Source organism: Sorex fumeus, unplaced genomic scaffold, assembly GCF_029834395.1.
Source record: "Sorex fumeus unplaced genomic scaffold, SorFum_2.1 ptg000047l, whole genome shotgun sequence".
NCBI lineage: Eukaryota > Metazoa > Chordata > Mammalia > Eulipotyphla > Soricidae > Sorex > Sorex fumeus.
Genome location: NW_026606104.1, coordinates 26384236 through 26409033, shown reverse-complemented (window position 1 = coordinate 26409033; position 24798 = coordinate 26384236). Strand labels below are relative to the sequence as shown.

General features: G+C 40.0%; 1 protein-coding gene across 1 annotated transcript; it reads right to left on the bottom strand.

The window, feature by feature from the left end:
• Positions 1–8330: 8330 nt before the first annotated feature.
• ASB17 (ankyrin repeat and SOCS box containing 17) lies at positions 8331–24675 on the bottom strand. Its single transcript, XM_056123737.1, has 3 exons — positions 24275–24675; positions 10737–11016; positions 8331–8537 (listed from the first exon to the last, which is right to left on the bottom strand). The coding sequence occupies exons 1-3, from the start codon at positions 24673–24675 to the stop codon at positions 8331–8333; spliced, it is 888 nt and encodes a 295-aa protein (XP_055979712.1).
• Positions 24676–24798: the final 123 nt, after the last annotated feature.

Sequence of the window (24798 nt, the reverse complement as noted above, 5' to 3'; positions counted from 1 at the left end):
CCCTCTTAGTTTTCACTTACCTATACATTCCATTTTCAACTCACCAACCTCTCTTTAAGAGCTTTTTTGTTTTTGCAGTGATTTTTAGATAGTAACCTAGGCAACAGAAAGAGTATTGATGTTCGCCATAGTTGTTTCACAATGGAACATTTTCACCAGCATGTAATTTACATCACCATTTCAGAGTTTATCAAGGATAATTATTTTGTATGTGTACAGTATTAAATGGAATACCATCAGTTTTTCAGTAATCGTAAAGAGCAATTGTCTTCTCAAATTCTTCAGATTTCTAAAGTTTTCTCTCTGTTGATAAATTATTTATTTAATCTCAACCCAAAAGGCAAAGACTAGGAATTAAGTCTTTTTTTTTGACAACTAAATATCTGAAACTCAGAGTAGGTATTTTATTGTATATTGTATTCAGAGTAAGTTTGCATTTTGAAAAATAGACCAATTGGGTTCCTATTTTATTGACATGTATATTTCATTTTATAGAATTTAATATTAACATTTTAAACTTTAATTCTTCCTCAGCATTCTAAATACATTGATAGTTCAAATTAGGTACATCGAAATTAAATTTTCATACATACATTTGAGAGAAGTTAAATTTTATTTAATTTTGAGATATATTTAATGTTCTCAGACTACTTATTTTCCCTGTTGTCATGTTTTAGAGAGAAACACAGTGTTTGATTTGATCATTATCATGATTTACTTTCCAGCCTTCAAAACGAATTGTATTTTTGCCATGATTCCTAATAGATAATTTAGGCTTGTGTCAAATTCTAGAATGTGCTGAGGAGAAAAAAGGACATGGGCAATTTGAAAATGAGAGAGAGGGAGGAAACAGAAGGCAGAAGGGGACTACGTAGCAGAAGAAAATTAGGCAAACACAATATACTGAATATTATTTCCTTAAATTTAACTTCAGTTCATTTAATCTTTGAGAATTTTTTTATTTAGAACTTTTGATATGAAACTGAAGCCAGATGATCAATCTCTTTATTTTAAACTTAGAAGAGTAAAATAAAAATAGGTGTATCTTCTTAAAAATTACAACTTTTCCTTAATTTTATCTATAGTAGAAACAAACCCAAAAGAATAACAAAGAATTATTGTGTTGTGATACTGTGGACCAGCAGTGAGTACATTGGAAAATCCATTCTTTTAATTATAAAGTCTATTTGCACAACTCTTTAGTACCTCCTTTCCTCTGCCTTTCTCTAAAAATTTGGATCAATATCTCATAATCCAGTCTCTTAAAGGTAAATGTTCATAATGATTTAGCAAGTATCTTTTATTTTCATCTCAAAACCTTTCTTTTATTTTTACACTTCTACTCATAAGATAAAATCCTGCATAAAGTATCAAAGAATAGAACATATGTGGGAGTCGAAGGAGGAAAGCAACTTATCATCATTCTTAAAATATGGTCAAGTGTAACTATAGTTAAAGTACATGAATTAATATTTCTTTAATTCAATCCTGTAATGCATTTGTATGTTACAGGAATGAAAGGACAAGGAAAGGAAAAATGATACACTTACATTGCTAGGTTCTATTTGTTATATTCTTTTGAAACTGATGTCATATAATTGGTCATCTTTCAGCAAGAACCAGAATGAATACCCTTTTCCTATAAATTGTTAAATTTTTGGTAGTCCCGTGGTTACAAGTAGGCTGCCATTTGCCAAGTTCTAGTAAGATAAGCCCTAAAATACACAGTATTGAGATAAGTGTTGATCAGATTCTTGTTTCCAGGAACTGTGAAGCATCTGAGATTTTTACCCTGTCTGCAAAGTAGCAGTTTAACTCACCAGTGTCATATTTGGTACCGCAGATAAAAGATTTTTTTAGTTAGAAACACAGGACTTCATTACTAATGGCATATCGTGTATTATCAGCTTCACATTTTTGTAGGTTCCGCAAGATCCAACCCTAATACATCTTTTAGTTCACTTCGATGGGGACTTAGTGAATTTGTATTGCAGTTGGAGAACCTCAAGCTTAGGAAATTCATATTTCTTTAGTTTCAAGTAAAACTGCTTGAACTGTTTGTGAAGAAATAGATTGTATTATACTAGACATGAAGCTCTGTCTTCCAGATCGATCAGTCTAAATACACTCTTGAAAAGGTGGAGTAAAAAATAAAAATCAGTGTATATCAGTGTAAATAAGACACCCATAGACTTATTTCAAAATCTTATTTTTGTGTTTCAGTCGTGATGTAAGCAGGTAGACAGGAAAGGGTTCCATGGCAATGGAATTCATGGGAAGTAATAAAACCAATAGGCCCAAGAGTGCAAAAAGCCCACCTTGTTGACACAGGAACTAAGGCTTTTTAAGTTGGCACCAACAGACCAGAGAACACTCCCTCCAAGAGAAGCTCCAACGTGAACAAAGGCCAAGGAAAGAAATTTCAAAGATGACCATCAATCACTCCCAACTTTACCCCCTTGGCAACCACCCTAGCAACAAACTCAACTAGAAAGCCCCACATGGGGCAGTTTGGGAGAAATCTTATAAAAGCCAACTTGAACAAAGGAAGTTCGCACATATGTTGCCTGAGCCCATGTGCTCATGTCCACATGACCAAGTACATGTGGTGGTGGAGTACATATGTCTCTTGCATCTCCCCTCTTGAAATACGTACTTGGGCTTTCTCTGCCTTTGGAGAAGCCTGCATTTGCACTTGTGCTCGTTGCTTTCTCCGTTTGTCTTGCTCCTTCCCTTTCCTTGAAAAGCCTCCAAATAAAATGTTTTTATTTCACTGGTAATCTGCTTCTGTGAGAAACACAGGACCTGGAAGGTCTCAGTAAGGCCTCAGACTGGCTGCTTTATCTGTCTTAGCCTTCCTAGTCAGTCCCAAGGTGGCAAAGGTGGATCAGAAGAAAGTGGCTGTTTTTCTCCTCTCCACTTCACATCACTTACGTGTGTGTGTGTGTGTGTGTGTGTGCGTGTGTGTGTGTGTCTCAGGCACGCAGGAGGGCACCAACTTCAGTAGCTTTGAGGAAAAATGTCAAGTTCTCTAGGTATTCAAAATAAAAAGAATTTGGGTCAGGAGATGGGTCAGTGGCAAAAGCACCTGTTTGCAAGTGCAATCCCTAGTGTCATCCACTTGAACTAAGAATGATCTTGATAGATAAATAAGTGATTCCTTGTGCTGTATTCAACTGCATCACAGCCAGATATGTACGACTAAAGGGGTGTGAGCAACTGTAGCACTGTAGCACTGTCCTCCCGTTGTTCACCGATTTGCTCGAGTGGGCTCAGTAACGTCTCCATTTTGAGACTTGTTGTTACTGTGTTTGGCATCGAATCCAGCTCGGCCAGACTGGCTGCATGCTAGGCAAAAACCCTACCACTGTGCTGTCGCTCCCACAACTAAAAATATGTAAACATTACTGCCAGTAGTTTGACCCTGTTAAGCAGTAGGACCAAGTATAAGAGTACTACAACCTGCTGTGTGACTCCTAAGGAGCACCACAACTAAATGTGTCCATCACCTCTGGTCATTTTAACAACAGAGGGTAAGTGGCATGTGTGGGAGAGTGGGAAACAAAGGAAAAGAATGAAAAAAATTGATTTTTAAAAATTCAACTTTTGGGCCTGGAGAGATAGGACAGTGGGTATAGTAGTTGCCTTGCACACGGCCATTGTAAGTTTGATTCAAACCATGCATATGGTTCCACAAACACAGCCAGCCAAGTATGATCTCTGAGCACAGAACCAGGAGTAAGTCCTGAGCACTGGCATGGTGCCCCAAAAACAGAAGAAAAGAAAAACATAACTTTCATCAAACTAAAAGTTTATGCACTTGGAAAGAAATTTTGGCTAAAATACACTATTGGGAGAAAGTATTTGTATGCCGTCTATCTGACAAAAGGATAAGAGAACTCACCAAATAACAAAACTATCAAAAAAGAATAGGACAAGCTGAATAGACACCCCTTCAAAGAAGAAATATATCTAGATGACCATTAAAAATGTGTTTATTATCACTAATTGTCAGGGAAGAAAAAAATCAAAATGGTAATGATATATCACCGCACTCCATGAAAGTGACCTTTATCAAGAAGGCAAAACCCATCAGTGCTAGTGAGGATGCAGAGAAATACTCATTTCACTGTTAGTAGGAATATCCATTGGTGAAAAGGAGTATGGAGAGACTCCTCAAAAAACTGAAAATAGATCCCCATTGTAGTTCTCTTTGTTGATATCTATCCCAAGAACAGAAAAACACTAATTAAGGGACTGGAGCGATAGCACAGTGAGTAGGGTATTTGCCTTGCACACTGCCGACCCAGGTTCGATTCCGAGCATTAGATATGGTCCCCTGAGCACCGCCAGGAGTAATTCCTGAGAGCATGGGCCAGGAGTAACGCCTGTGCAACACCAGTGTGACCCAAAAAGAAAAAAAAAACAAAACCAGAAACACTAATTGAAAAAGTTATATGTGTCCTTAGGTTTATTGCAGTGCTATTTATCATAGCCAAGATCTGGAAACAACCTAAGTGTCCAAAATGAATGAATAAAGACATTGTAGTATACATACATATGGAATAGTAAGGATAAGAAAAGATGAAATTTTGCATTTTCTGTAATGTGGATAAAAAACTAAAAGGTGTCATGTTAAGTGAAAAAACTCAAGAGAAGACAGATGTTGACCTAACATATAGGAAGTATAAAGAAACACAAAAGAATGGACAATGATCAATGAAAATAACAAAATTTGAGTTTATCAAACAGGGTGACAGGGGAGAAGCATGGGGTTGAGGGAGGGGATGGGGCAGGTTGAGAATGAACCTAAGGATAGTTGCGGAACCATTTTGGCACTTTAATGGTGGGCATGGTGATATTTTATGACTAAAGTATAAATAATCAAAGTATAACATTGTTCCAAGATATTCCAATAAAAAGAAAATATTTAGCACAGCGGGTAGGGCGTTCGCCTTACAAGCGGCCAACTTAGCCGACCCGAGTTCGATTCCTCTGCCCCTCTCGGAGAGCCCGGCAAGCTACCGAGAGTATTCAATATGCTAGACACAGTAACAACAAAGTCTTCAACGGAGACGTTACTAGGCCCGCTCGAGCAAATCGACGATCAACGGGAGGGCCTTTACCTTTACCTTTACCTTTACCTTATTTTTTAACTAAAGAAATTACAGATTTAGTTATAAGCCTTCTAATATCCAGAGTTCCGACCTCCGTTGACGATCAAGAATCAGGGACGCTGTCTCGTTTGCCAAGGTGTCAAAAATCAGATGGGCTGGTCACGTAATGAGATTTAGAGATGACCACTGGACTAGAGCTGTTACTGACTGGATTCCATGGGATGTCAAAAGACCGCGTGGCTGCCCACCTACCAGATGGTCAGACTTCTTCATCAAGATCATGAATGATCGGTTTGAGGCTCTTCGTGTTCCTAGAGCGAACAGACGCCATTGGGCTACACTAGCACGCAACAGGGACAAATGGAGACGTTACTGGCGCCCGCTCAAGCAACTCGACAATTAACGGGAAGTCAAGTGATCAAGTGATTGAATATTGGTAAAAGATACCTTAAAATGCTTAACACAAGGTTTTATATCTATATGTGGTGATGAAGTCTATACTATTTTCATCGTTGTACAATATATATAAACATTTATTTCAGTACATACATATATTATGCTTTATATCTGAAATTCTTACGTCACTTTTATCTCAATTCAAAAAAAGTCTATATATAGTAGCGATATCACATACTAAAACACCAAAACTTTAGATTTTAAGTGAAGACTAGTTATATCCAATATGATCCATTTCCATTCCTATTACTCATCCTCATTCTTTTTTTTAATGTAGGAGTCCTGCTATTTATTCAGCCACTGATTAGCTGATTGAATTGGGCATGAACTCTACCTTTTTTTCATAATTTTATTTATTTTTTCTTATATTTATTTATTGAATCACTGTGGCAAAAGTTACTAAGTTTTCAGGTTTAAGTTTCGGTCATACAATGACCAAACACCTTTCCCTTCACCAGTACTCATACTTCACCACCAAGGACCCCAATTACCCCTCTCCCACACCTCCCAATGCCTGTGAGGCAGATGGTTTCTACTTAACTCTTCTCTACATTGATTACATTCATTATCTCGACAAAAGATGAACCATTATTGTTTAGAATTTCCCCCCCAACAATCAGAATTGCTGAAAAGGCATTGTGAAATGCTTTGTTTTCTATAACTGGTTATGAGAATAATATAATGTCACGCAGCAGTGATTTTGGATTTCTGCAAAGAGCCAGATAAGTACGAGATTGGATTCGGTGTGTCTGGTGTTATGAGTGTGCCGGAGAGCCGCTCGTGGGGAGCAACTCGTGACCTCAGTAGGGCATGAAGGACGAGCCGGTAATGTCCCCTTCCCATGAGATTGCAATTGCCCCGTTGCTGCTGGCTCATACTTGGCTTTCCAGTAAGCTCTGAGGTGGTGGCCACCTTGCTGGCAGGGGTGGGGCAGTGGGGGGGAGAAAGGCAGAAGGGAGCAGTAACCTTTCCCTCCTGGGGAGGCATGGCACTGTAGTTTAACACATGGTCCATTCACTTTTCTGCTGCAAGCTGATGGGCTCTGGACTAAGTCCTTTTGCCTCTGGAGCCATAGCTGTGCTGGAGATCCGCTCTTGGGGGGCAACTCGTGACCTCGGTAGGGTGTGAAGGACAAGCTGGTACCATCCCCCTTCCCATGAGACTTCAATTGCCCCATCAGCACCGGCTCATACCTGGCTTTCTAATAAGTCCTTTTGCCTCTGGAGCCATGGCCGTGCCAGAGAGCCGCTCATGTGGGGCAACTCGTGACCTCAGTAGGGCTTGAAGGATGAGCCAGTACTGTCCCCCTTCCCATGAGACTGCAGTTGCCCCATCACTGCTGCCTCATACCTGGCTTTCCAATAAGCTCTGAGCTGGCAGCCACCTTGTATGCGGTCCAGATGCATTTCTGCCAAAAGCCGCTGGGTTTCGAGATTTGTTTCTGAGTCTCTGGGATCATGGCTGTTAATCAGCTGATCAGGAGCCAGAGGCCATCTGTAGGCAGCAACTTGGGGTCTCGTTGGGATAGGGAGGAAAGGGCCAGTTCCAACCCTATCTGGTGAGGCCCCATGTGTCTTGTCACTGCAGGCCCAAACCTGACTGTCCAGTGGCCTCTGGAGGATGGAGGTCACCGGACCCCAGGTGGAACAGGCCAAGGCATGAAACCTATTCCCACCTGTGTTGGCCCAGAGCCAGTAACCTACTGCAGGAACAGGACGCATTTCTGCCAAAAGCCTTTGGGTTCCGAGATTTGTTTCTTAGTCTCTGGGATCATGGCTGTAAAGCAGTTCGATCAGGAACCAGAGAGGCTATACCTCCAATTATATAGCTGAGCTGGAGGTGGTTGTGTGTGTGTCTTTTGGCTGTTTATTTTCTTGGTAAACTATGCCCCAAGTTTTTAGGGTCTGGCCAAAGGCACAGCAGCATTTTTGGGGTATCTGAAAGTCTGACGGTGCCATCAAGCTGCTGATGCACTTGCCTCACAGGTACAGATTGACCTGCTGGCAACACCATACTCCCGTCATCCTCACCCTTTAGTTGACTTGTTCTTCTTTTCATATTCACTGTGACTATGGTGACATGGTTACACCCTGAGCAAAAGCTAGGAGTATCATCCAAGCTCTGATGGGTAAGGCCCCCCAAAACAACATACCCCCAAATATTTTTAGAGTATATAATTTATCCCACTGTATAGAAAGGAAAGTTGGCAGAGAGAAATGTGGTTAAAAAATGGGAGATTTGGGCTGGAATAGTACAGCAGATAGGGTGCTTGCCTTGCAGGTCAAGCTGACCTGCTGACCTGGGTTCTATCCCTGGCATTTCATATGGTCCCTGAGCACAACCATGAGTATTTTCTGAGTGCAGAGCCAGGAATAACCTCTGAGTGTTGCTGAGTGTGAGCCAAAAACAAAACAAAAGAAGAAAAGAAAGAAGAGGATGATGAAAAAAGTCATGGGGGACATGGCTCAATGGTAAAAGCACATATGAGACTTGGTTTCCATCTCAGACACTACAAAATCTGTCTTGGGGCCAAGCATGTGCTCAGTGGTAGAGTACTTGCCTTGCATGTCTGAAGCCCTAGTTCAATCCCTAGAACCAAAAAAGAAAATAAAATGGGTTAATTTAGGGTGCCTTGTGAAAATGTAATTTGTAATGGAATATTTAATGAAATAAAATTTGCATGAAGTTAATAGTTTATTAACTTGTAAACCATAAAATGGTGAGAGTTCTTAAAGAACTCAGGGAAAAAGACATGGATTAACTTTCTAAATTTAGGTATTTCTGAAGACGAGTAGGAATTAGAAGTGAAAATATGCCATTTGGCAGCATATTGTTGATCAGTAGTTGAGCCCTGATGGTCATTCTGCAAAGATGTAATAGTTCACATGGATCTTTATATCTTGTTGAAGGAATGTAGTCTAACCAATTGGAAATAATTGGACGTCTTCCTAAACTTAGCTGCGTCTGAAGAAAAAGGAAATATTAAAATTTTGTAATATTTATAATAATGAAATTAGTCCAAATTAATGTTTTATTTTATTGAAATTTATAAAGTTGGTATTTAATTTATATAACTCATATATGTTTTGCCAAGCATTTTCACCAGAGACAAATATTTTTATTACCATTTTATTCTCACAGTGATATATCACAAGACAAAGTTGGGATAACATAGCTAAGTGCATTGATTTTTACAACTATAAATCTGTGTATGTTTTAAATTTTACACAGATCAATACACTTATGTTTTATCAACTGCTTTTAAGGGAGAGTTGTCAACACTCTAATCATCCAGGGGACTTAAAAAAATAGTGTTCAACTCCAAAAATTCTGATCCAGTTGGTGAGAGTTTGGGACACACAACATAAATCCTAAAAATTCCTTGGGTGGTCCTCTCAGAATTGTAAACTAAAGCTGTACAAAAAGACCTGATAGGAGGCCCATCCTTATGAAAAGATAACCAAATTTCAGTCCAGTAATCAGCACAAATCCTTCATCTTGCTTGTTACTTTAGTTAATTTAACTTTGGAAGTCAGCTGTATTTCTTCACCATTTAGGCACATACTTATTTTGTGTGTGGCGGGGCGTGGGGGGTGGGTTGGTTTGTTTTTAGGGTCACGCCAGCAGTATTTCGGGTTTATTTCTTGCTCTATGCTCAGGGATCACTCTGGCAGTGGCAGGTGCTAGAGATTGAGTCTGGGCCAGCCGAAAGCAAACACATGTGTCCTGTCTGTACATTTTCTCCAGCCCCTTAAGGCACATAATATTGATCAGCTCTAACCTAGTACTCTTCTACTCTGATTGTATTTTAGTAATAGCAGTTTTGGGGATTGGTTGGGAGCCAATTATGTTCTGTGATAGTTGTGTAGGATTAGAAAAGGACAAGGGAATGACTGAATATGCGTAACTTTTTGATTCCTTTGATATTTCAAAATTTGGTGCCAAAATAATTTTAAAAATCATTTATTTACTTTTTGCGTTTTGGTTCACACCTGGCATTGCACAGGGGTTACTCCTGATTCATCCACACAGGAATTACTCCTGGCAGTGCTCGGGGGATGATATGGGATACTGGGAATCGAACCCGGGTTGGCCATGTGAAAGGCAAACACCCTACCCGCTGTGTTGTTCCTCCAGCCCTAATTTTTTAAAATTTTTTAATAAATCTTCGTAAGATACAGTTACAGACTTACAAACTTCCATGCTTACGTTTCAGTCATACAATGATCGAGTACCAATCCCTCCACCAGTGCCCGTTTTCCACCACCTCCCCCTCCCCCTCTGCCTGTGGCAGGTGCATTCCCTTTTACTCTCTCTCTCTCTCTCTCTCTCTCTCTCTCTCTCTCTCTCTCTGTCCTTTAGGGTGTTGTGGTCTGCAGTGCAAGTATTGAATGGCCATCATGTTTGGTCTATAGTCTACTTTCGGTTGCCAAAATAATTTGATCAATTAATTCTCCTACAGTTGATTTAGGCTTCGATCCTTTTTATGCATAGTTGAGCCCTAAGACACAGTAAGTCCAGAAGAGTTACATTCTTTTTTTTTTTTTTTTTTTTTTGCTTTTTGGGTCACACCCAGCTATGATCAGGGTTACTCCTGGCTCTGCACTCAGGAATTGCTCCTGGTGGTGCTCGGGGGACCATGTGGGATGCCGGAGATCAAATCCAGGTCGACCGCAAGCAAGGCAAATGCCCTACCCGCTGTGCTATCGCTTTGGCCCCCAAGAGTTACATATCTTAAGAAATTTATTTCTGAACCACACTTTTAGGAAGATCTTTCTTTTGGGGGAGGCTACACCAGATGATGCTCACGGGCCACATGTGGCTCTGTGCTCAGGGGTCACTCCTGCTGTTTCTCAGCAACCATTCCTGTCAGTTCTCTGGGAACTTACAAGCAGTACTGGGGATCAAACTAGGGTCTGCTACATGCAAGCCAGTGCCTTATCCCTTGTATTACCTCTCTGGTTCCAGGAAGACATTCCTTGCTAATATGATATTAATGCTGAAACTTAATATTTTCACTTTTTTTCAAATCACATTCAGTGATGTTCAGGCTACATCTGGCAGGGGGACCAAATATTACTTAATTTTTGACTCACAGTTTTATCCTAAAATTGATCAGTGTATTATAGGTCATACGTAACGATATTACAGTATTTTTCTTACCTCTATTTCCTGGATTGAAATGACAGAAAGTACTCTGGAACACAGTGTTAAACATGTTTTAGCATCTTCTTGGATGTCTACCAATTCATGATCAACCATTATTCTTACTCTTGAAGGGTAAAGCAGTATTGTTAACACAATGTTGATAGGGTTTTTTTCTCTTTCTAAGATTCCATATTGCAGGAGTATTTTTAAGATATTGGATTGTCTCGTCTGAGCCACGTAAAGCAGAGGTGTGATTCCACTGAGAGGGGTTGGACAGTATACTGGTGTGAAAGTTCTGCAAAAGAAGCAAACCATCACCCTCGTGAATAAGAAATTAATAAATTTAAGAAATAATTTGTCTTAACAGTAATAAAAAACAGGTAGTCTCAAATATTAAATTTCTTAATGTTGGATTACAGTCCCAAGAATTTTAGGTTTAACACTGAGTTGTCCTTTCTCCTCCCATAGGGAGCTTAGGTTGATTGAATTACACCCACTTTAGTGTTCCTTGGGGCACATCCAGTTCTGCAGGGGGCTTTCAATCCTCTGTGTGTTTTTTTTAACCTCTCCTTTGTGTTCTTCTTCCCCTCTCTGTTAGTCACAAATATCTCTCAATCAGACATGGTAACTTATAAAGTCAAACCTTCTAGATTTTGTATTAAAAAAAAAAACACTGTCCTCCCGTTGTTCATTGACTAGCTGAAGCAGGCCCAGTAACGTCTCCATTTTTTGAGACTTGTTGTTACTGTGTTTTGCATATCAAATACATCACGGGTAGCTTGTGAGGCTTTGCCGTGCGGGCGAGATACTCTCCATAGCTTGCCGGGCTCTCCGAGAGGGGTGGAGGAATTGAACCTGGCTTGACCAGGCCAGCTGCGCACAAGTCAAATGTCCTACCGCTGTGCCATCACTCCAGTCCCTGGATTTTGTATATGTAAGTGAAATATTGATTTTCTCTTTCTTTCATGTCCTCTGCATAGTTTATTATAGAGTGGTGTCCTTTTTGCACAGACACAGGAAGACAGTTGATGCTATACTTTTGTAAATGACTCTGAAATATTTACTCCTGGACATCCATCACATTTACTTGACTAAAGCCTCAGTTTCCCTTATGTTGACCTTAGTTTCTTACACCCCAAAAGGTAGGTCCTGTCAATAGACATGGATGTACCCTGGACAAGCCATAAGATACCCCTGCTTCAACATAGGAAAGCCTAAGTGCCATAAGAAGCATAATAATTTAGAGCATGGTCATTGAACAAAGTCTAACATGATCCAAAAAGAAGTAACCAAAGGACCCTGTTAGGGATGAAAAAAAAATTAATCTATTACTGTAAAGCATTACTGTAAAACTAAAATAAAAAATATGAAGTGGAAAAGATTTTCATTTTATTAATAGAATAGAGTATCATTTTAATATATATTTTTCTTGACATATAGAGCTTTGTTCAGACATATAGAGCTTTAACAGAGTAAGATATTTTGATATCTTTTCTGTGTTCTTGATTGTTCTTTGTTCTTGATTCAGACATAAACATGATTCAAACATACATTTGGAGAGTAGTTGAGAAAACAGTTTCTTTTCTTTTCAATTACCTTCATTTAATTTAAAAATGTAATAGAATCAATATTTATGTGTAAGCATCATAATCCATCATGATGATCATATAAGTTTTTTAAAAGATAGAATTTAATTTTTCTTTAATGACATTTTGGAAATCTTGTTTTCCCTAGAGTGCTGCTTTGTGGATGGGCCTGCAATTTTTTTCCCTATTTTTATACAGTTCTGGTAATTTTATTTTAAATGGATACTTACGTTTTATTAAATTATATTTATATAGATAGGAGGTGGAAAAAGCCAGCCATATGAGATCTTATATTATCAGTCTTTGATTAGCTAAGTAAATATGGCTATTTGGAATAGAGGGAAATGTTTTTCATGATGTTTAAGTCTGTAATTCTCTTTATTGGTCTAATGAAATAATATTTCCTGAAGAACATCATGTAAACTGTAAATATTATTTTTGAATAATTTTGTAGAGTAAGTAAAACTTCAAAAAGGAACTTTAGGATTACAGATATTTAATCAAGATGATGGGTAGTATGGTATAATGACATCAACCAGTGTTTCTTAGGGGTCAGAGAGATAGCACAGTGGGTAAGGTGCTTGTCTTGCACCTAATGGTCCTGGAGCCTGCCGGGGTGATCCCTGAGTGCAGAGCCAGGAGTAAGACTTGAGCACAACGAGCTTTGTCACAGAAACCACAAGGGAAAAAGAAGAAGGAAAATAAACTCAGCTGGAGGTCATATGGACCGAGGGCCTTCAGTATATTCACAGGGGCCACAGCATGAGAGTGTTTACCCATAAAAAGATTAGAATGTTTCATTTATAAGCATAAACCAACACTGGAGGATTGTTATATCTGAACTGGTTATGGACAAAGAATCCACTGCCCACTGTCCGGTTGTTCATTGATTTGCTGGAGCTGTACCAGTAACATCTCACAACAAGAGACTGGTTACTGTTTTTGGCATATTGAATACGGCATAGGTAGCTTGCCAGGCTTTGCCGTACAGGCAAGATACTCTCGGGAGCTTGCCAGGCTCTTCGAGAGGGGTGAAGGAATCAAACCCAAGTCAGCTGGGTGCAAGGCAAGCGCACTACCCGCTGCGCTATCGCTCCAGGCAATGGACAAAGAATAGCATTAGTTAAGTTCTCTGAAGCATTTTGGAGGGTTATAAAAATCTACCTTCGGTGTCTTTGTTTTAATTTTTTAATCAGGAGGACCAGAAAGTACAACCTAGTTTAGACTGTAAACTTTCAACAAGCTGTGAAATTAAAGATTTTCTGTTTTTTTTTTTTTTTTTAATTTCAGTTGCTAGGGGATATGGTGCTGTCAGCAGGTCAATCTGTACCTGTGAGGCGAGTGCATCAGCAGCCTGATGGCACCGTCAGACTTCCAGATACCCCCAAATTGCTGCTGTGCCTTTGGTCAGATCCCAAAAACTTGGAGCAAAGTTTACCAAGAAAGTAAACGGCCAAAAGTTAGGTATATGAGAGACACATTCACAACCACCTCAGGCTCAACTATATAACTGGAGGCATGGCCTCTCTGGTTCCTGATCAAACTGCTTTACGGCCATGATCCCAGAGACTAAGAAACAAATCTCGGAACCCAAAGGCTTTTGGCAGAAATGCGTCTTGTTCCTGCAGTAGGTTACTGGCTCTGGGCCAACACAGGTGGGAATAGGTTTCATGCCTTGGCCTGTTCCACCGGTGACCTCCAATCCTCCAGAGGCCACTGGACAGTCAGATTTGGGCCCGCAGTGACGAGACACGTGGGGCCTCATGGGATGGGGGTGGAGCCAGCCCTTTCTTCCCCACCCCAATGAGACTCCGAGTCGCTGCCCACAAACAGCCTCTCTGGCTCCTGATCAAGCTGCTTAACGGCTATGATCCCAGAAACTTAGAAACAAATCTCGAAACCCAGCAGCTTTGGGCAGAAATGCGTCCAGACCCCGTAGTAGGTTACTGTTGCCAGGCCATCCCGGGGGGGAAGGGTGGTGTCCCTCCGCCTGCTCCCCCTTGGCAGCTTGGTGGCTACCATTTGCCAGAGGCCATTGGATAGTCAGATTTGGGCCCGCAGTGACGAAACGCGCGCGGCCTCACGGGATGGGGATGGAGCCAGCCCTTTCCTCCCCATCCAACGAGACCCTGAGTCACCGCCATCGAATGGTCTCTCTGGCTCCTGATCAAGCCATTTAATGGCCATGATCCCAGAGACTCAAACAAATCTCGGGACCCAGTGGCTTTTGGCAGAAATGCATCCAGACCCCGCAGTAGGTTACTGTCGCCGGGGCAACCCCAGGGGGGAAAGGGTGTTGTCCCTACACCTCTCCCCCTATGCAGCTTGTGGCTGCCATCTTCCAGAGGCCTCTGGACAGTCAGGTTTGGGCCCTCAGTGATGAGACACGCAAGGCCTTGCGGGATGGAGGTTGAGCTGGCCCTTTCCTCCCCGTCCCAACGAGACCTCAAGTCACCATCTATGAATGGCCTTTCTGGCTCTTTATCAAGCTGCTTAATGGCCATGATCCCAGAGACTCAGGAAAAAATCTCAGAACCCAGCAGGTTTTGGTAGAAATCCCTCCAGATTTAAGTGTTAAAATTTCGGAATTTCAAAATCGCTTGGCCACTACTGCAGCCACATGACATCATATGTCATTCTTAACCAGCAATAGAAAACAAATTGTCTACTGTTGCCTTTTCAGCAGATCTTAGTGTTGGGGTACAATCCCAAATAGTAATGGTGGGTCTGGTGTCAAAATATTGAATGTGATCAAAGTAGAGAGAGAGTAATGTGAAAATCATCTGTCCCACATTTAGGGGGAAGGTGTGGGATGGGGGTATACCGGGGTTTTGGGTGGTGGAGAATGGGCACTGGTTAAGGTACGGGTGTTTCATTGTATGACCGAGACTTAAACCCAAAAGTTTTGTAACTTCTCTCATGGTGATTCAGTAAATAAAATTATGAAAAATGAAAAAAAAAATAAAAGAGCATAGCACTAAAACTACTCACAGGACAAGAAGTTGCTTTCTGCTGGCCTCTTACTGCCTTCTAGTGGTTAATCTTGACTTTTTTAATTTTTATTTTTTAATGTTTTTTTTTCCTGGTAAAGTTGTGGAGAACCACATCCAGAATTACTCCTGTTAATGTTCAGGAGACCATATGGGACTTGAACCCAGGTCTGTTGCATGCAATCGAAAGTGGCCTACCTGCTGTACTATTGCTCTGGCTCTCAATGATTTTTCTTTCAGTAATTCTTGGTATCTTTGTTGTGTGCTTTTCCATATGTAGATGATAAACTTTATATCAGAGAATTAATTATGTTTTGCTTTTGACACTATACCTATTATTCTGATACTCTTTTAAAAAAATCATTTTTGGGGAGTGGGGCTCACGCCTGGCAATGAGGCAAAGGGGTTACACTTGGTTTTGTACTAAAAAAAGAGTTCAATTGCTGAAGTTGGTACCAAATTTATCCTCTTGTATTTTATATTTGAATAAACATACAATTATATATTTTAATTTATTTTTTAAATAAAATTTGTTCATGATTGGGTTTCAGTCATAAAATATTCCGCCAACGTCCCCATTTTCCTTCCTCCCCACAGCCAGTTTGCCTCTGTGGCAGGCGCTTTTCTTCTCTCTCCTTTTGGCAGTATGATTTGCAATATAATTATATTTTAACTCTTTCCTGGAGCCATCTTTAAACCAATATTATTTCAGACATCACATCGCTTGCTTGCTTGCTTGCCTGCCTGCTTGCTTGCTTGCTTGCTTGCTTGCTTGCTTGCTTGCTTGCTTGCTTTCTTTCTTTCTTTCTTTCTTTCTTTCTTTCTTTCTTTCTTTCCTTCCTTCCTTTCTTCCTTCCTTCCTCCTTCCTTCCTTCCTTCCTTCCTTCCTTCCTCCTTCCTTCCTTCCTTCCTTCCTTCCTTCCTTCCTTCCTTCCTCCTTCCTTCCTTCCTTCCTTCCTTCCTTCCTTCCTCCTTCCTTCCTTCCTTCCTTCCTTCCTTCCTTCCTTCCTCCTTCCTTCCTCCTTCCTTCTTCCTTCCTTCCTTCCTTCCTTCCTTCCTTCCTTCCTTCCTTCCTTCCTCCTTCCTTCCTTCCTTCCTTCCTTCCTTCCTTCCTTCCTTCCTTCCTTCCTTCCTCCCTCCCTCCCTCCCTCCCTCCCTCCCTCCCTCCTTCCTTCCTTCCTTCCTTCCTTCCTTCCTTCCTTCCTTCCTTCCCCTCCCCTCCCCTCCCCTTCCCTTCCCTTCCCTTCCCTTCCTTGCAATGCCTAGGGATTAATCTTGGCTCTGCACTTAGGAATTACTTCTGGCATTGCTCAGGGGACTATTATGGAATGCCAAACATGGAACCCGATTTTGCATTGTGTAAGGCAAACACCCTACCCGCCCTACCCTCTGTACTCCCACTCTGGCTCCAGATCATCATCATCATCATCATCATCATCATCATCATCATCATCGTCATCCCATTTTTTTTTTGCAAATACTTTTAACACATCTAAAATTAAACTCCCAGAGTCAGAGAGATAGTCCAGCGGCGAGGGCACTAGCTTTTCATGAGGCCAACCTGGGTTGATTCCCCGGCATTCCCTGTAGTCCCACCGAGTACTTCCAGGAGTGATTCCTAAGTACAGAGCTAGGAGTAACCCCTGAGTATTGCTGGGTGTGACCCCAAAAGTCAAATAAATAAATAAAATAAAACTCCTAAATTACTTCTGTGTCCCCTGCCTTCCTGATTAGTATTGTTCTTTTGAATCATGATTGTATTCAACTCTATCACTTTTCTTTCTTTCTCTATTTTATTTTAATGAATCATTGTGAGATGTGTAATCTCCAGGGCAGATAGGGAAAGCCCTGCATGGCTCTCTTTCGCCCCCTGCATTTGGTGGACTTGGGCCACTCGCCAACCTTGTACGGCTGATGCCATGGGCGGACGAAGGAGGAAACAAGGGCCACCGGGCTGTTTGATGATCAGTTGCTGTTTATTCCATTCTCCCCACGCACCTTTTCCAGTCTCACTAAGCTCCCCATTTTAGTCTCACACTGCCCCTCATTCCTGTCTCCTCCTGTCTCTCCCATTCATCTCTCCGCATTCCATCTCAAAGCCTTGTCTCTCGTCTCTCCAAGCACCTGATCCTGCATTCTTCCCCTACATTCTTCTCCCTCTGTCCCCCTTGCTAGTCTCTCTATGCTCCATCTTGCTGCTCTAGTCTCTCTCCAACTCCTCTCATTGGGGATAACAGAATCAACATACCAGGCTCTAGGGGTGTTTCTCCTCTCCTTAGTCCAATAACTTAATTAACATTTTAATTAACATCTTAATTCTACTTCTCAATATTAGTTATTTTGTATTAACTCAGTAAGAAATACGTTGAGCTTGTAGGGTGACTCTCCTGGAGACATCTTACTATAGATCTCAGACTGGTGCTCAGGCCAGATTAATCTTTCCTAACCCTAGCAGGGTCAGAATCTAGTTATTACTTTTTGGATCATGATAAATTTGTCCATGACCATGCTCTTATAGTTACATATTATGGCACTTTGGCCAGGCCCATTTTGATGCCAGGGTAATTCACTGCTTGCCCTGGATCCATACAGTCCCTCATCGGGACCCTGCTTTTGGGGTGCTAGGAAGTAAGGGCAACTGAGGCTTAGGTCGAGAGAACAGATGCCCAGGGGTGAATATCATTCAGAATCAATTGACTCCTAACTTACAAAAGCATAGCATTAAATGTCTTCCTGTGACCATATAAAAAGGACATTGCTCTGAATTAACTATGCAAAGGACTTAAGGAGAAGAGAAAAGCAATATTTACAAGTTAACAGAGCACAAAGAAAGATGTTATAAATAAACACAGGGAAATGGGAGCACTGTGATGGGAATAACCCAGTAAACCTAAGCCCCCTGTGGCAAGGCAGAAAGGACAAACCAATGTTATCCTACAGTGAGATACAGATACAGACTTACAAATTTTCGTGATTACGTTTCAATCAAACAATATTCAAGTACCCATTCCTCCACCAGTACCCATTCTCCACCACCAATGTTCCCAGTGTCCCTCCCATCACCCCCACCTCTTCCCACCCCCTGCCACTGTGGGAGACACATTCCCTCTTTCTCTCTCTCTCTCTCTCTCTCTCTCTCTCTCTCTCTCTCTCTCTTTTGGGTGTTATGGTTTGTGATATAGGCACTAAACAGCCATCATGTTTGGTCCATAGCCTACTTTCAGCACGCATCTACCATCCTGAGTATCACTCTTCTTTAATGCATGATTTTTTAAAAAAAAAATTAATTCTGGGACAAGTCTTTTGGAGGAGGTGGTAGTCAGTGGTCTTAAGGGCTATCCCTGAATTGCTGCTCAGAGGTCACTCTGGCAGTGCTCAGAAGACCATATTCCAAGATTGGGTTGCCACATGTAAGGCAAGTACTTTAACCCTTCTATTGCCTCGCCGGTACTCATTTTCCCCTCATATAAAAAGCCCTGCCTAAAAATATCTTTCGTCTTCTTTGTTTATCTGTCTTTCTTGCTCTTCATGTCACTTTTATAAATTTTCTTTAAGACCTTGTAATTTTGGAAAATTTGCTTAATATTTCTAAAGTTTCATTTTTTTATCCTCACACTCAATGGGTGATCCAGATGAATTGTAAAACTTAAAGCACTACATATTTTTGTTTAATTTGCTTAGTGGAAAATATAACTAAATTAATAGATTAATAATTTTAATTGAGTTTTTACTATTAAGAAAATGTACATGTATTTAAATTCATTTAATTTATTATGTGAGCTTTGAGACTAACAGACTAATTTTTTGAGAAATGCAATCATTTAAAATTTTAAGGAAAATCAATTTATTCATCTTTCTCACTCTTGAAATGTTTGACTTAAGAGATTCAGAAGACTTAATGTGCAGAAAGTAAGTCATACTTGCTAAGATTTAGAGATATTATTTCATTTTAAGATACTAAAATTGACACTACCTTTAGAAACTATTTTAGACCTAAAATGTTGAAAACATAGCTAAAATTTAAAGAGGTTTGAAATGAGATTTTAAAGTCTAATCTGTACCCAAATGACATATGATTAATTCTCTTGTTTAAAGAGCATGTTACTGTAAACCAAAATTTGCTTAATCTATACTGACAGTTAATTATAACTACTTATATGGATGGAATGAGGCAAGCAAAGCAAGAATCAGTTTTAAATGTGAGTTTAATGAACTGAACCCCGTGTATCTGAAAACCTGTCATATACACTTATGAAATGGGGCATAATATTTCCATATAGATATGCAGAAAATGGTTCAGTTGTATAGTTATAATAATTATCTCTAATTTCTTTCTTTTTTGATTTATACTGCCAAATTCAGTAGATGTTTTTCCAGTTCTGACATTAACACAGCTGACTTCCTTGAAACCACATTTTTCCCATGAATTAAAAGGAACATACCAAGTTCTAAATTTTTCTTTCCATATTTTTTTGTCTCTGCCCTCAAGATCTAAGTAGAGTTGGCTTTTTGGCCAATTTTGATTTGCCGTAATGGTCGTCAGACATTTCATTTGTGACCACACTTCAACTACTGTGCAGTACTTCAGTCAACTAATAATTATTAAATACATATTATATGCTGGACATTTTGTTTTAGGAGAATTTGTGAATGAATAAAGCAAAGAACATCTGTTTTCTTGCTTACAGTGGAGTAAAAGACAAAACAGAATGAACCTATTAATCAAGTAAATTTTATATTAGAAGATTTGGTAAGTACTGTGGAAAAAAAGAAAAAATAGAACAGAAAAAGTCAACATGCTAGGGGGTGTAGGAATGGCATTTAAACATTTTAAAATAAGGTGTTTGGGGAATAGGATTACTAAAAATAACTTTAATAAAGAAGATGAAGAAATTAGCTATTTGAATATTTAAGAATTTTAAGAGAACAGCGTGTACCTGAAATATTGAGGCAAGGAGTAAAAGTGGGTAAAAGAGGGACTGGAGTGATAGCACAGCGAGTAGGGCATTTGCCTTGCACGTAGCCAACCCGGGTTCGATTCCCAGAATCCCATATGGTCCCTTGAGCACCTCCAGGGGTAATTCCTGAGTGCAGAGCCAGAAGTAACCCCTGTGCATTGCCGGGCGTGACCCCCCACCCCCCCAAAAAAGCCAAAAAAAGTGGGTAAAAGAGTGAAAAAGTAGTGAGAAATTAGCAAAGTGGTAATAAGGCCTCATAATGTAGAGCTTAATAGATGACTGTAAAAACATCTTCAACTCTAAGAATGGAGGCACCACTAGAGATGTTGACTAAAAACAAGATCTTACCTTTATTGAGAAATGTGTTCAGAAGTAGAAGGAAGGGGCTGGAACAATAGTACAGTGGGCAGGGTGTTTGCCTTGCACATGGCTGACCCAGGTTTGGGCCCCTGCATCCCATATGGAGCACTGCCAGGAGTGATTCCTGAGTACAGAGCCAGGGCTAACCCCTGAGCATCGCCAGTGTGACCCAAAAAGCCAAAAATAAATAAATAAAGAATAGCAAGAAGTAGAAGGAAGAAAATAATAGTTTGATTCAGAGTAACATGGGATGGAGAGACACCTAGGATGACACTATATATTTAGCTACCTACTACATATCTTTATACCTAGATAGCAACCTTCTATGCCTCAAATTGACATTGTAGGTATCATAATAATATTGATAGGTTTGTGACATGACAGTTGTGGTAGGCTAAATATTGATCTCAGACAATGTTGATGGTGGCTTCACAGAGGTTAGAAATTGAGGAGATTAAGAGAAGTATCACTAATTTGGATATGCTTTAGAGATAAAGTCAAGAACAAGATAAAGGACTTGATTTATTGGTGAGGAGAAGAGAAGGAACAACAGTAAATCTGAGATTCATGACATGAATAGCAGGTGAGATATTTGGAGGGAGAAACAGGTTAATGGGAGAGGAGTGAATTAGATCACTGTCCTCTTTATGATAAGATTTTTCGAGATGCTTGTAGAGAGGTGGAGCAATAGCTTAATATCTGGAAGTGTCTGATACTTGAGGTGAACTCAGGACTAGAGTTGAAGACCAGAGAATCATTGCCATATACATCTAATTTAAAAGATTGAAAAGGGGGCTGGATTGATAGCACAGCGGGTAGGGCATTGCCTTGCATGCAGCCAACCCGGGTATGATTCCCAGCATCCCATATGGTCCCCTGAGCACCGCCAGGAGTAACAAGGATCAAACCCTGGTGGGCTGCGTGCAAGGCAAACATCCTGCATTCCTGAGTGCATGAGCCAGGAGTAACCCCTGTGCATCGCTGGGTATGATCCAAAAGCAAAATAAATAAATAAATAAAATAAAAGATTGAAAATAGGGTACGGAGAGATAGTGTAGAGGTTAGGCCACTTCCCTTGAGCCCACTAGGTGAGATCACTGAGTTTAGAGCAAGGAGTAAGTCCTGAACACCTTCAGTTATGGCTCCAAATCAAAATATACTGAATAATAGTGTATAACTAGAAAAAAATAGGGTCCCTCAGCAAAGGAATAGTTTGCTTCAGGAAATAGTTCATTTCTATTTCATAGAGTTATCTATGGCATATTTCAAAGTTATCTATGACAGAAACCACCCAGATATACTTTGCTACCCAGGGTGAAGTTTTGCTAATGAACTCTTAGATCATCCAAATAACTAATTAAATTAAATATTTATTTGTTTGGGGGGCCACACCTATCGATGCTTAGTGGCAGTGCTGACTCAGTTCTTGAGGGTCACTCTTCGGAATCGATGGGTACAGGGGAATAAACCCAGAGCTCCTACATGCAAAGAAAAACATGCCCTCTGCTTATTAAGCTGCTTACCAGACCTGAATAGCTTTCAATTTAATTAATTCTGAAAGGTTTAAAATAGAGTACATAGAATTAGTCTGTAATATGTTTCACTCTATGGTTGTATTTAAGTTTATGAATTTGAGTCTCGTGTCCTCCTGTATGTTTTTTTTTTCATTTTCCTCTTTTGCCCTCCATTTGTATTTTTTTTTAAGAATTTTTCTGTTTTTCATTATTCTTTCTCAAGGATGTGGCTGGATATATCTAGTACTTCTTAACCCAGCCAGTGACAATGTTAGAAGCTGCTGATTTATGCACTTGTCACCAGTATAACGGTCCTTAAAAAACTAAAGTGTGCAGGGGTTGAAGAGTTAGTACAGCAGGCAGGGTGCTTGCCTTGCACACAGCCCACCAGGGTTTGATCCTTGGCACCCCGTATGGTCCCGAGTCCTACCAGGAGTGTTCCCTGAACACAGCCAACAGTAAGCATTGAGGTTAGGTGACCCCCAAAGCCAAAAAGATACAAAACTAAAATGGTTCTCTTTGGAAATTTTAGTTATTGTTATTCTAGACCACTGTCAGCTATTAGTTCATGAACTTGAGTGATGATTAAGGAAAACAATTCAGTCAAGCCAATGACTCTCTAATACCAGGGTGATACACAATCAAGAAAAAAACCCTGCTTCAGGCAGAATATAAATTGGTTAGTCTATAACTAATCTTTTTTTGTTGTTGCCTGTAGTCTTTTTTCTTTATAACTAGTTCAATGCCTCATACAGGGTAAGGTGAAAAATACTTTATAGAATAAATTAAGGTACCTTTTTTTTAATCAAACTAGTACGTAAAGTAAAAAAGTGAACTGTAATAGTACAAATTAAGTAATTTTAAGATGTATATGGACTCCACAAAGAGGTCACATTGGAGATTTTATTTTTGTAAGATTCTTAGTAATATTATCTATATTGACATATTTAGGCTGAAAATCTGGTTTTCTAACAATCACATTTGATTTTAATTATGTTAAATTCTGGAAATTTTAAGTCATATTTGTCGATGTTTAATATACAAATGGGGATTACTGAGTTTAATAAGTATTATTAAATGAATAGATGTGAAAATTCTGAATTTTATTTTTAAAGTTTATGTGCAGATTATACTATATATTCTCACAAATATATTGCAGCATTTGACAAAACAATGTCTACTGGGTAAGTTGCCTAACATTGTATTACCTTGAGCACAGAAATATGGTTCTATTGGGGCTGGAACAATAGCACAGTGGAGAGGGCATTTGCCTTGCACACAGCTGACCTGGGTTCGATTCCCAGCATTCTATATGGTCCTCCGAGCACTGCCAGGAGTAATTCCTGAGTGCAGAGCCAGGAGTAACCCCTGTGCATCACTGGGTGTGACACAAAAAGCAAAAAAAAAAAAAATAGAAATATAGTTCTATTATAGGGCTGGAGCGATAGCACAGCGGGTAGAGCGTTCGCCTTGCACGCAGCCAACATGACTGACCCGAGTTCGATTCCTCTGCCCCTCTTGAATAGCCTGGCAAGCTACTGAGAGTATCTCGACCACAAGGCAAAGCCTGGCAAGCTACCCGTGAGGTATCTGATATGTCAAACACAGTAACAATAAAGTCTCACAATGGAGATGTTACTGGGCCCGCTCAAGAAAATAGATGAACAATGGGAGGACAGTGGCAGTGATAGTTCTATTATACCATTAGTGGGCCAGAGCGATAACATAGCGGGTAAACACCTTGCACGTGGCTGACCTGGGTTTGATTCCTCCACCCCTCTCGGAGAGCCTGGCAAGCTACCAAGAGTATTCCACCCACATGGGAGGGTCTAGCAAGCTTCCCGTGGTGTATTCCATATGCCAAAACAGTAACAAGTCTCACAATGGAGACGTTACAGGTGCCCACTAGAGCAAATTGATGAACAATAGGAGGACAGTGCTACAGTGCTATACTATTAGTAATTTATCGGTGAATGACATATACATATAGGTAAAATATATTGAACAATAAGTGATAAAATGAATAGGCAACTAAGTCAGAAATCCTTATCCTTAAGTAGCCACTAAGTATCTTCATCCTAAAAACATGTAGCATAATCTAAAAGGACATTTTTTCCTTTTATGGTAAAAACATAAAATTATTACCTCCATATCAGTGCCAAGTTACAACTTCTGTCATGAACATAGTCCTTTGTCTTCTTGAGAAGCAATTCAACAAAGTCAGGATTACCTTTTCTGGCAAAAACCCAGTAGAGAATTGTATTCACACATATCTCAGTAAATTCAAGATTAAAGGTTAGTTCGAATCGGTGTCCTGATTTTTCCACAAATGCGATGTAATCTGAGAGCAGTATGTCAAATCCATCCAAGTCGACATACCTCAGAATTTTTGCTAGCGTTCTGTAAATCCTAGGTTCATAACAGTGATATCCCCACTGACCCAAAAATTGTAAGGAGGGTCTTTTGACAATTTTGTCAATGAGACTGCAAAATATATTGCTTCTTGGACAAGAAGTCTTACGACATAATTTAGAAGATTTACTCATTGCGACTTAAGGCGATGATAAATAAAATCACAAGTAGTCATACTGTAGTCCTTCAGTTACATATTTTGATAACATGGCAGGCTTTACTCCACAACTGGGAAGTGACCTTTAAACCAGTCAGAA